This window comes from Coregonus clupeaformis, chromosome 11 (genome assembly GCF_020615455.1).
Source record: "Coregonus clupeaformis isolate EN_2021a chromosome 11, ASM2061545v1, whole genome shotgun sequence".
NCBI classification, from domain to species: Eukaryota; Metazoa; Chordata; class Actinopteri; order Salmoniformes; family Salmonidae; genus Coregonus; species Coregonus clupeaformis.
The window spans coordinates 44,042,756-44,055,884 of NC_059202.1; the positions used below are offsets into that span (position 1 = coordinate 44,042,756).

At 42.5% G+C, this 13,129-nt stretch overlaps 1 protein-coding gene across 1 annotated transcript in view; it reads right to left on the reverse strand.

The window, feature by feature from the left end:
• Positions 1–13,129, reverse strand: part of LOC121576916 (liprin-beta-2-like) — a 133,765-nt gene that overhangs the window by 84,388 nt on the left and 36,248 nt on the right. Inside the window, exon 2 of the mRNA XM_041890507.2 lies at positions 10,926–11,027. Coding sequence (XP_041746441.1) covers positions 10,926–10,989 — 64 coding nt within the window. The 5' untranslated portion in view covers positions 10,990–11,027. The remainder of the gene's footprint in view (positions 1–10,925; positions 11,028–13,129) is intronic.

Sequence of the window (13,129 nt, forward strand, 5' to 3'; positions counted from 1 at the left end):
TATCGCAGTATCAGACCCACTCAGCTCCCTACTACACGTCCACGTGTCACCTGGATCAGCTCACTAAGATAATGTCTGTTCCAGCTTCATTGTCATCTGGGAGCTGGAGAGAAATTGAAACTTCCACCATAAACACTCAGATATCTGGAGCCAGTTGGCGTATCGTTACAGTATGCTGCAAGGAAACCATGTCAACACGGATTCCACTGAATATACTGGAAATAAAGTTGCTGGCTACCATTTGTGTTTTTATTACTCACTGGTTAGGTAGGGATCTCCAACCCTGTTCCTGGAGAGCTACCGTCCTGTAGGTTTTCGCTCAAACCCTAATCTGGTTGATTACATTAATCAGAAGTTACAACGAGGGTTGTAGTGAAAACCTACAGGAGGGTAACTCTCCAGGAACAGGCTCTGGGAGCCCTGGGTAAGAGCAACACGTGTAAAGTGTGGAGCCTGAAAGAAGAGAGCTTACGTTTGGTAGCTAATCCCAGATTACGGAAAGAGGATCAGAGCAGCAGTGTATTATCATGACATCTTAATGCTCCAATACGCTTCCTTTTTCCTATTAGCCTACTTTACACTAGCATCAGATCGAGGCAAAACATGGAAATACATTTCCTTTGTTTTGCCATCACGGAACTATAGATGATGTGACCTACAGGACAGGTCTGGACAGAGGACATTTTACATTTACATTGATAAGGCCACGGTGAAGTACTACAGCTGGATAATAATAATATGCCATTTAGCAGACACTTTTATCCAAAGCAACTTACAGTCATGCGTGCATATATATTAATTTTTTTATGGGTGGTCCCGGGGATCGAACCCACTACCTTAGCGTTACAAGCGCCGTGCTCTACCAGCTGAGCTACAGAGAACCATGGATAGGACTAGGGAATGCTTATGTACCCTAGAGGCCTGTGGGTATCTAAAACGATCTGAAAATGGCCTCACCACTCCTATGATACTGGGGTGGGCCATGAGGTCACCTGGGCATGTGGACAGAGTTGTCACATGTTTCTGTCCCCCTAATGCCTTCATACGCAACTGACTGACGTATCATGATATCATGATGATGTTTGTTCCTATAGTTATGTTAGCAGGAAAGTAAAGTAAAGTTTAAAAAAACACACACAAAAAAACAATGGTGGTCTTGGCAGTCCTAACCTGATCCCATATCTGTTTGTGTTGTCTTGCCCACTCCTATGGTCAATGTCATGACATGTAGCACAAACAGATCTGAGACTAGTCCATATCTATGTATACAAACAGACGTATTTTTCGCTGATGAAAAACATGCAGCGAAACTATGGTACATTGAGTGCATACTTTGGTTGGCTTACGTTTGAGGACAATTGAATAAGAACACGATGTAGAAAAACCCCTAGATTTTCCATAAATATGCCTGTGCCTGCCTGAGGGTCAGTGGGGATACGAACAGAGATGAATGGATTATTCACGCATGCTCAATTGCATCTCTTTACAAATATCATGACCATGGGTAGCTACAGCCAAATTGCCCTCTTTATTGTTCATCTTATATCTCGTATACTCATCTTTATTTAAATCACAAGCCTGTTACAAAACAATTTGTGCAATAAAATGCCCAAAACAAGTTAACAAGCCAGCTCAATTATACAGTAGTTGTAGTTTAGTACATTCTTCTCTTTGTGTGAGCATAGTTTGGAATTGGTTGAGGTTTCCAAATACTATTCAAATAACTAATTAATATTATCCTAATATCAATTGACAATAAGTGAAAAACATAAAGAAACAAATTATTCAAGTCAAGATGATAATACTACTGTGTCTCTCATGTCATTCAGATGTCCCAGCAATAACCAGTAGGTGGCATATTTTTAAGCCCACCACCACTGCAGCAACTCATTACCTGCATATTATACCAAATGTCAAGTGCCTTTCAGAGATGTTTCCCGCATATACTGTAACCGAAAGGTTTGTCCTAAGTATGTTCTAGTACTCAAATGTAATCAGACCATTATCTCAAAATATGATGATTGGGATTCCTCGCAGTAATTACATCTTGCTTATATTCTATTTGTAGTTCGTGACACTCAAGGCTGCATAGTAAAGTAATAAACTTGACTTCTAATTGACCAGATCTTAATGTGGTAATAGCAATGATTAGCTTGTGAACATATTGTTTTCACCTTGATCAGTCAAGCATATTCACTTGACTGTTGATCCTGATTTCTTGTCATGGTGGATTGAGAGGGAAGGGAATGAGCAGTGATATTTGAATATTAGACAAGATGTATTTAGAATGAGCAGTGATATTTGAATATTAGACAAGATGTATTTAGAATGAGCAGTGATATTTGAATATTAGACTAGATGTATTTAGAATGAGCAGTGATATTTGAATATTAGACAAGATGTATTTAGAATGACTAGTGGTATTTGAATATTAGACAAGATGTATTTAGAATAAGCAGTGATATTTGAATTTTAGACAAGATGTATTTAGAATGAGCAGTGATCTTTGAATATTAGACAAGATGTATTTAGAATGACCAGTGGTATTTGAATATTAGACAAGATGTATTTAGAATGAGCAGTGATATTTGAATTTTAGACAAGATGTATTTAGAATGAGCAGTGATCTTTGAATATTAGACAAGATGTATTTAGAATGACCAGTGGTATTTGAATATTAGACAAGATGTATTTAGAATGAGCAGTGATATTTGAATTTTAGACAAGATGTATTTAGAATGAGCAGTGATATTTGAATATCAGACAAGATGTATTTAGAATGAGCAGTGACATTTGAATATTAGACAAGACATATTTAGAATGACCAGTGATATTTGAATATTAGACAAGATGTATTTAGAATGACCAGTGATATTTGAATATTAGACAAGATGTATTTAGATTTACACAATACCACACACTGATTTGATATTCCCGAACACATAGTAAGTCACTCCATGATGAATCCTGTGGCTGTCAGAGTTTAATGTCTTTCACTCTCCACAGAGGCTGATTTGTCTTGCTGATCCCTTTGGCCACAAACTGGCATGTTGATCTCCATCCCCCACACTCTAATTTGTTGACTGACTGCATTAAACATTTCTCTATTAGTTAAATCATGTTGGCAATAGCTGAGCTTGCTGCAGGGAATGTGACCCCCAGCCACACCCCCTACAAAGTATTGTCCCTAATTTAACAGCCACGCACACAAACACACAAACACAAACATGCAAGCACGAATGCACACACAAACATGCTCGCACACACGCAGGCGTTTTCCAAAAGCGCGGCCGTCGGCTAAGTAGCCGATAACAGACTCATTGTAAGCCGGCTACTTTTTCCACTTCATAAATTAACTAGGCTTCTTTTCATTTTAAAGTTTCAATTCGCTAGTCAGAAAAGTCTGTATATACTTCTCCCGCTATAACAAATTATATGCATCTTTTAGCGATCTATTGATAGGACAGGCGCCTGTCAGTCACAAAGCGAGTTATGACAGGGAAACTGCTGGTTTGCCAATCTGCTGTCTGTCCTGCCTCTCGGTAGGCCTACCTGTGTTATCTTTGTACGCTGTGGTTGGCTGCAGTCAAATGTATTTTCACAGAGGAAGGAGAGCATGATGTTTCTTAATCGTCTCCTGTGAGTGAATTTACACATCACATGTGAGTTTTTCCCCTAGGATTTTTCCAGCAGCAGTGGCAAAGTTAGCGTGGGGGGGGATCTCAGACCTAAACATTTTGAGGCCCTTGTCTTTGCCACAGAGACAACATTAGTTTCCTGCAATTCTACACATTTTGTCATGGCGCTGAGGGAGGCCTAGACAATTTCCAAAACAACTAACAACACACTGAATTCATACAATTCACATATTTTCAGTAATTGTCACAACTTCCGCCGAGGCTGCCTCCCCTCCTTGTTCGGGCAGACTTCGGCGCTCGTTGTCACCGGCTTACTAACCACTGCCGCTCCTATATTCATCATTCCATTTGTCTTGTCTTGTAATTACACACACCTGGTTCTTATCCCCTTGTTAGTCCGTGTATTAGTGTTCCCTCTGCCCCCTTGTCCTTGTGGAGCTACTCGTACCATTTTGTTGCCAGGGTAGATATTTCCCCTGTGCCTATGTATTGTTGGATCAACCATTACAGTGTATTGCCAGGGATGATAGTTTCCCCTGTGCCTGTTTCGTTGTCGCTATTCCAGCGTATTTGGGTGTAAAGACGGAATAAACTCTGTATTCGGTGATTACCCTTCTGCGCCTGACTCCTTCCATCACACTCATCACAGAATCACCCACCCGCTATGGAGTCAGCGGGAGAAGAGCGCATGCCTGGAGTCGTGGCACAAGTCCAGGAGCATTCCACGATGCTGGCCAGCTTGGGGGAAGCGATGGATCGGGTTCTTCAGGTCGTCCAACGCCTGGAGAGGAGAGGACCCGATCTGTCGAGACCAGCTGGCCAACCTCATCCAGCCACCTACACCCCAGCACCCGGAGGGATCCAGATATCCCGACCACGGGCGTTCGATGGGACGGCGGCGCTCTGCCAAGGATTCCTCCTCCAACTAGAGCTTTACTTCTCCAGCACCAGGCCGGCCCCATTGGAGCGGGAGAAGGTGTCCGTCCTCATTTCCTGCCTCTGTGGGAAAGCCCTGGAGTGGGCCAACGCGGTGTGGAACAAAGGAGGAGCTGCGTTGGAGGACTATGGGGAGTTCACTCGCCTCTTCCGGGCAGTCTTCGATCACCCGCCTGAGGGTCGAGAGGCGGGCGAGCAGCTGGTCCACCTGAGGCAAGGGACGAGGACCGCGCAGGACTTCGTGTTGGAGTTTCGGACTCTGGCAGCGGGGTCCGGGTGGAACGAGCTGGCCCTGATCGACCATTTCCGGTGCCATCTGCAGGAGGATGTCCGACGGGAGCTAGCCTGCCGGGACACCATGTTGTCCTTCAACAAACTGGTGGACATGGCCATTCGTTTGGACAACCTGCTGGCAGCCAGAGGACGTCCTGGTAGGGGTCTGCCCGTTTCCACCCCAGACGACTCGGATCCCGAGCTAATGGAGCTGGGTGGAGCCGCCGTCCGAGACAGCGGAGGAAGACAGCGACAGTGCCACTCTGGTGGCACGAAGGGACAGTACACCACACGTCGTAGTCAACGTTCCTTTAGGCCTGGAGGCGGCAGGCAGGGCACTCTCGCATCACCCCAGGTATCGAACACCCACACTTGTTCAGTGCCCTCTGCTGCGCACTGTACCCTACCTATCCACTTTCCCGATCACATGGTAGTTCCCCAGTGTAAGGCGCTAGTCGATTCAGGCACAGCTGGGAACTTTATGGACAGGGCATTCGCACGCCGTCAAGGCATTTCATTGGTTCCCCTATCCATTCCACTCCCCATCAGAGCACTTGATAGTCGACCATTAGGGTCCGGGTTTGTTACGGAAGTCACTATACCAGTCACCATGATCACCCAGGAGACTCATTGTGAGCAGGTTATTTTTTCAATTATTGAGTCTCCTGCTTTCCCTGTGGTATTAGGTATCCCATGGCTAGTACTCCACAACCCCACCTTCTCATGGCCGCAGAGGGCTCTCACGGGGTGGTCGCGAGAGTGTCAGGGTAGGTGTCTAGGTGTTTCTGTTGGTACAACCACGGTGGAAAGTCCAGACGGTACCTCCACCGTGCGCATTCCCACCGAATACCTTGATTTGGCGCACGCGTTTTCTAAGACGTGTGTGACTAAATTACCACCTCATCGGGCGGGGTATTGCGCGATAAACCTTTGGGTAGACGCTGTACCTCCCAGGAGTCATGTGTACCCCCCTGTCGCAGGCTGAAACGGAGGCTATGGAAACATACGTTACCGAGTCCCTGGGCCAGGGGTATATACGTCCCTCTACTTCACCCACGTCCTCGAGTTTCTTCTTTGTGAAGAAGAAAGATGGTGGTCTGCACCCGTGCATTGATTATCGATCACTGAACAAGGAGACGATTAGATTAGACTCTTCCCCCTTGTCCTTGTGGGTGATTGTTTAATTGTGAGAGTAGTGTAGCTTGGTGGAGCCACTCGCACCATTTTGTTGCCAGGGTGTTGGATCTACCGTTACAGTGTATTGCCAGGGATGATAGTTTCCCCTGTGCCTGTTTCGTTTGTCGCTATTCTAGCGCATTTGTGTGTAAAGAAGGAATAAACTCTGTATTCGGTGATTACCCTTCTGCGCCTGACTCCTTCCATCACACTCATCACAGTAATTATGTCTTTCTACTCAATACCTCAACTAATTTTAACAATCTGGGAGGTAAAGTCATTAAATTATTCAATAATTTAGCTGTGTATTTCAGATGGAATCAAGGCATTAGAATGTACCAGAAGCCACCAAAATAGAGCTCGTTCCGGAACCACCCCGCCTGGAATTCCATGGCTGGCTGCCTATTCCATGTACTTACAGAAAACACTGCACACACAAACACACACACACACACACACAAACTGTTACTGCATAGACCCTTTAAACAGGATTCATACTGTACATGCAAGAAAGAGGAAAAAGTCATTAAAACACACTCATATCTTCGGAGCACATCATAACAGAACAGACTTATCTGATTTCCACTGTAAACAAGCTAAACATCCAATCATGCTCCTTCCTTATCCTGGAGGATCTCCAACAAAGCCCTCTGAAATAACATTAAGGTCTGACATACTGTAAGCCAGTGTGGGTTCCTCATTTGAATGCTATATCTTTCACTCATCGTCATCTTTGCAACATCAACTGTATTTGGCAGGTTGACGTTTATTGGGATGAATCTTGTCCAGGAGGCAGAGCTGAGCGATTTCCACTAGATGGGCGAGCTGCATAGTCAAAATTGGCTATATATCGTAAAAATTCATGAAAACAAAAATGTGATTTTTGGTCTTAATTTAAGGTTAGGGCAGCAGTGTGGTTAAGGTTAGGGTTAGATTTAAAATCTTACATTGTGGCTGTGCCAGCTAGTAACTATCCTGCAGAGCTGCCTCTGTGTTTTCAGCATGTTGGAATGAAATGCATTAGCTGGAGATTTCCATCCACACTATGAATACTATGTTTATATGTCATCACTGCTTTAAAGCCAGGCCCTGTCTTCCATGTCTCTAAACATGAGTTATGACATCAAAGATTATATAAACACATCATGGTCCTCTCTGGCTCAGTTGGTAGAGCACAGCGCTTGCAACTCCACGACTGTGGATTCGATTACCACTGGGACCACATATATGAAAAAGTATGCACGCATGACTGTGAGTCGCTTTGGACAAAAGTGCCTACTAAATGGCATGCATTATTATATTACTATCATAGTATCACAGTGTGTATCATTTTAACGTTTTTTCTGACCCTGCAACTTGACCAGGAAATACTCCTGTGGGCGTAGTATTCTGTTCATTGGGATTTGAGAATATATTATTGCTTTTGTTATCCCACAGAACATACCCAGCTAGCACATAACGTTCTGAGAACCATATGTTTCTTAGAGCTTGGTGAGAGCGTGGTTGTCCTATGGTTATTTTGCAAACAACCTTCCCACAACTTTCTGGGAATGGTGCAAGATAGTTGCTTGGCTTTGGAACATTCTCAGCACATTTAAGGAACTTCACAAAAAAACATGATTTTCTTCGTTTTTCATTACTTTAACAGAATGTTTCCTAAACATTCAAACATGGTTACATTTAATAAAAAATGTGGTACTGTTCTAGGAATGTTCTCCAACTGGTTTTGACATTGAGAATGTTCTCAAATAGTTCAGAGAACGTTAAGAAACAACATTCTTCTGTGGGAATTTCAGTACTTCAGCATAATGTTTCCTACAGGTTTCCTCATGGTTCTATTTAAAGTCATGTTCTCAAATTGTTCCAAGAATTTTAAGAAACAACGTTCTTCTGTGGGAATTTCAGTACTTCAACATAACTTTTTCTGCTGGTTTCCTCAATGTTCTATTTAAAGCAATGTTCTCAGAACATTCAGAGAATGTTAAGAAACAACGGTGGGCCTGGGAGGGCATAGGCCCACCCACTGGGGAGCCAGGCCCAGCCAATCAGAATGAGTTTTTCCCCACAAAAGGGCTTTATTACAGACAGAAATACTCCTCAGCAGCCCCACTCTCCCCTCTCAAACGATCCCGCAGGTGAAGAAGCCGGATGTGGAGGTCCTGGGCTGGCGTGGTTACACATGGTCTGTGGTTGTGAGGCCGGTTGGACGTACTGACAAATTCTCTAAAATGTAGTTGGAGGCGGCTTATGATAGCGACATTAAGATAAAATTCTCTGGCAACAGCTCTGGTAGACATTCCTGCAGTCAGCATGCCAATTGCACACTCCCTCAAAACTTGACACATCTGTGGCATTTTGTTGTGTGACAAAACTGCACATTTTAGAGTGGCCTTTTACTGTCCCCAGCACAAGGTGCACCTGTGTAATGATCATTACATTTACATTTACATCATTTAGCAGACGCTCTTATCCAGAGCGACTTACAAATTGGTGCATTCAACTTCTGATAGCCAGTGGGACAAAACATTTTATGGGGGTTGGGGGAAGAAGGATTACTTTATACTATTCCAGGTATTCCTTAAAGAGGTAGGGTTTCAAGTGTCTCCGGAAGGTGGTCAGTGACTCCGCTGTCCTGGCGTCGTGGGGGAACTTGTTCCACCATTGGGGTGCCAGAGCAGCGAATAGCTTTGACTGGGCTGAGCGGGAACTGTGCTTCCGTAGAGATAGGGGAGCTAGCAGGCCAGAGGTGGATGAACGTAGTGCCCTCGTTTGGGTGTAGGGTCTGATCAGAGCCTGAAGGTAAGGAGGTGCCGTTCCCCTCACAGCTCCGTAGGAAAGCACCATGGTCTTGTAGTAGATGCGAGCCTCAACTGGAAGCCTGTGGAGTGTGCGGAAGAGCGGGGTGACATGAGAGAACTCTGGAAGGTTGAACACCAGACAGGCTGCAGCGTTCTGGATAAGTTGCAGGGGTTTAATGGCACAGGCAGGGATCCCAGCCAACAGCGAGTTGCAGTAATCCAGATGGGAGATGACAAGTGCCTGGATTAGTACCTGTGCCGCTTTCTGTGTAAGGTAGGGTCGTATTCTATCATGCTGTTTAATCAGCTTCTTGATATGCCACACCTGTCAGGTGGATGGATTATCTTGGCAAAGGAGAAATCCTCATTAACAGCGATGTAAACACATTTGTGCATAAAATGTGAGTGAAATAAGCTTTTTATTTCAGCTCAGGAAACATGGGACCCACACTTTACATGTTGCGTTTATATTTTTGTTCAGTGTAGTACATTCCGTTCTCAGTGTCAACAAAATTCTATCCTCTATCTTGATAAGTGTGTTCAGGTATGTTGGCCACACCCACTAATTGGCCATTCCTGATCTTAATGAGTGCTTGTTTCCTTTGAAATGGGGTCTGTTTGAATAGACTAAAATGAATAGCTTTGTATGAGTTAAAAAATATGGCATGTGAGTGGCGCAGTGGACTAATCGCATGGATACATAAGAGAAGATCATACGTCTGAATCTCACTGATGCCGTGCCACAATAAAACATTTATGTGTTCGCATGATTAATGCAAATTAATTTACGTGTCCCATCTGTGCTTGGAGTTCAAAACAGTTAATCCAAACTAAGCTAGCAGTGTTATTAAAAGTCCTCTTGAAACATTCAGTGAAAGTGTTGTGGAAATTCTTACACAGGGACACTCAAAGTCAATCTTAAATGAATCATTATTTATTGTCAGCGTGCTGGAGCGGTTCCAACAAACTTAATGCACCATAGTGAACGTCTGTCAGAAGCTCTGCTCGGGCAGTCCCAGCAGGTGTTTTATATACGACTATACACAGACAAGTTATCTTTGCATGATTTAGCATAATTCATTAATCATTACTGTTTTGTTTCATTCATGTGACCGACCAATACCGGTTCATAACATGTGACAGACCAATACCTCACGGGGCTTCTTCTCTCTAAGCTGAGACCTTGAAACTGAGATATCTTTCGTTCTCAAAACAAGTTATGGGCGTACTGCCAAATTGCAGATACTGATAAGTGAGGATTCGTCCAATTAGTCACTTGCATGAACACAGAAATTGGTTATTAGAACAGCACATGAATAGAACACAGAAATTAGTTATAAGAAAAGCATAAAAGTATAACATTTCCATCACAAAAGTTTTAAAGAAGTTATTAAAAAACCTCAAAATAACCTTTAAATTTTGTTCAAAACATTCACAAAATTTAGAGAATGTTCTCAGAATAATTACCTTAAAAAAAACTATAATTTACGTTTTCAGAACGTTAATAAAACTTTCAGGGAACCATAGTAGAACATTCTCAGAACCTCCCTGCAACCTAAAAACTAACATTCCCAGAACAGGCAAAATGTTCACTTCCGTTCTCAGAACGGAAAAGAACATTCTGTTTTACCAGTCAGGAAACATATGGCTTCAGTACCCGAACCAATAAGAAACCAAAAACATACGTTCCCACAACTTCCAAGAAACCAAATGTGCTAGCTAGGCAGTAACTGTGTACAAAGAAGGTATACATTTTAGTCATTTAGCAGACGCTCTTATCCAGAGCGACTTACAGTTTTAGTGAGTGCATACATTTTTCATACTGGCCCCCTGTGGGAATCGAACCCACAACCCTGGCGTTGCAAGCGCCATGCTCTACCAACTGAGCTACAGGAGGCCCTGTATAATGCTGCAATGAGCTTTTTTAACGAGTTGCTCCAGTTTGTATTCAAAATTTAGCTCAGAGCTGCGTGTAAATGTACAAATATTTTCAATGGTGAATCAAAAGAGCATAATAAGAACTGTGGCGAGTGGATTAAATGTATTAGGAAAAGATTAAAGTGGAAAAATACTGGAATATGATAATGAGTTCAATCACTCTTACCTGCAATTATGTCATCCATTTGCTCCAAGGCCGCCTCCAACATGTGACTTGCATCTGAGGCCATGGCGACTGACTACTGCATCGGCCTCTATGCTTGATGTCCTAGGAAAGAATTCTAAATGAGTTAAAATCGAATATATGTTAGTTTTGTACACATTGAACAGTAAACATGAGTTACTTAAAGATACGCTGTGAAATATATTTTCCATAACCAAAAATATTGTATTTTCAGCTGTTTGAAGCTGGTGTACAAAACCGAAAGTAAAAGACGCAAAAAACAAACTTAACAACGGGAAGCAAAGAAATAGCGCACATAGAACCGATCTGCCGCTTCTTAGACTTGCATTCAATGACAAAGACAGATCTATAACTCATATTTCTATGTGAATTTGGTCGGGTCACCCAAAAATTACATATTGCAGCTTTAAGAAATGGCATATGGTACGAATTACCCACATATACAGTACATACCTAAACGGAGTACTGAGGATCAATTGTACTGCTGTGATATATTCTCCATTGAAATGTTTTCAGATACTGTATGTCCTCTTCCTAGGAATACATTCCAATGTGATACCATTGGCTAGGCTTGGTATTGTGAGTACTGGTATTTTCCTTGGGTCATCACCGTCAGTAGGACATGGCATGGCTTAGGGGCTGGTTCCCCCCCACCCCTCTGATGACTGTACAGCACAGGACCCCTGTTCTAATGAGGCTTCCGAGCCACCCAGCAGGGTCTCCTCCCTCTGTCATTCTGCCTTACAGCCGTCAGCATCTACCCTCTTAAACAGAGAGAACAGCACGGTCCCTGCGTAACCCCCCAGGTTATGGGATATAAACACACTGTGAATGTCTTCGTTCTTTCATTTGTTGACAGAGCTGATGGTTGGTGGGCTTGGGGCAGTGTTTCCCCTATACTAATTTAGCAGCTAAATTGTTGCCACCGCTGCAAAAAATCGGATGTATTTTTTAAAATATATTTATATTTCTACCGAGACACGCTTTTAAATGGATAGTCGTATATATTATTTGTTATAAATTAGCAAACATTTCTAAACCTGTTTTTGCTTTGTCATTATGGGGTATTGTGTGTAGATTGAGGGGGAAAAAAACATTTATTCAATTTTAGAGTAAGGCTGTAACTTAACAAAATGTGGAAAAAGTCAAGGGGTCTGAATACTTTCCAAAGGCACTGTATATAGTTATAGTTGATAACAGTTGTAAAGAATTTGAAGTTAGGATAGCCTAAACATGTGAAAGTTGGTTTAGTGTCTCTAGTTTGAACGGTTCAAGAGTTACTGTTGGTGTATTTTTTTAATGCTCATTTATGCAAAAAGTGTAATAGTTTAAATGTATAAAACAAATCAAAAAGTTGTATGCAAGCCACCTAATCCAGATCAGTCTACACATGTTAACGTTTCAATGGCATTTCTAGCTTAAACAGTGTAAGAGGAGTAGCGTTCCAAATAATAATAATAATAATAATAATAATAATAATAATAATAATAATAATAAGTCCGAAATAATTTGTACAATATTTAAAGTGCCACACTGATAACATGTCTATATACAGGAAGTACCAGTAGCAAGTCGATCAGTGGAGGCTCCTCAGAGGAGGAAGGGGAGGACCATCCTCCTCAGTGAATTTCATAAAAATAAAAATAGTAAAACATTAAAGTTATCCTTTTTTAGATAAAACTATACTAAATATATCACGTCACCAAATAATTGATTAAAACACACTGTTTTGCAATTAAGCTCTACAGTAGCCTCAACAGCACTCTGTAGGGTAGCACAATGGTATAGCCAGAGGACAGCTAGCTTCCGTCCTCCTCTGGGTACATTGACTTCAATACAAAACCTAGGAGGCTCATAGTTCTCACCCCCTTCCATCGACTTACACAGTAATTACGACAACTTCCGGAGGACGTCCTCCAACCTATCAGAGCTCTTGCAGCATGAACTGACATGTTGTCCACCCAATCAAAGGATCAGAGAATGAATCTAGTACGGAAAGCATAAGCTATAACTAGCTAGCACTGCAGTGCATAAAATGTGGTGAGTAGTTGACTCAAAGAGAGAGAAAGACAATAGTTGAACAGTTTTGAACAAATGAATTTCTTCCAAAATGAAGGAGAAGCAAAAGAGAGATTGAGAGAGAGAGAGATTTCATTCCCCCCCACTTACTTAGCTAGCAAATACTG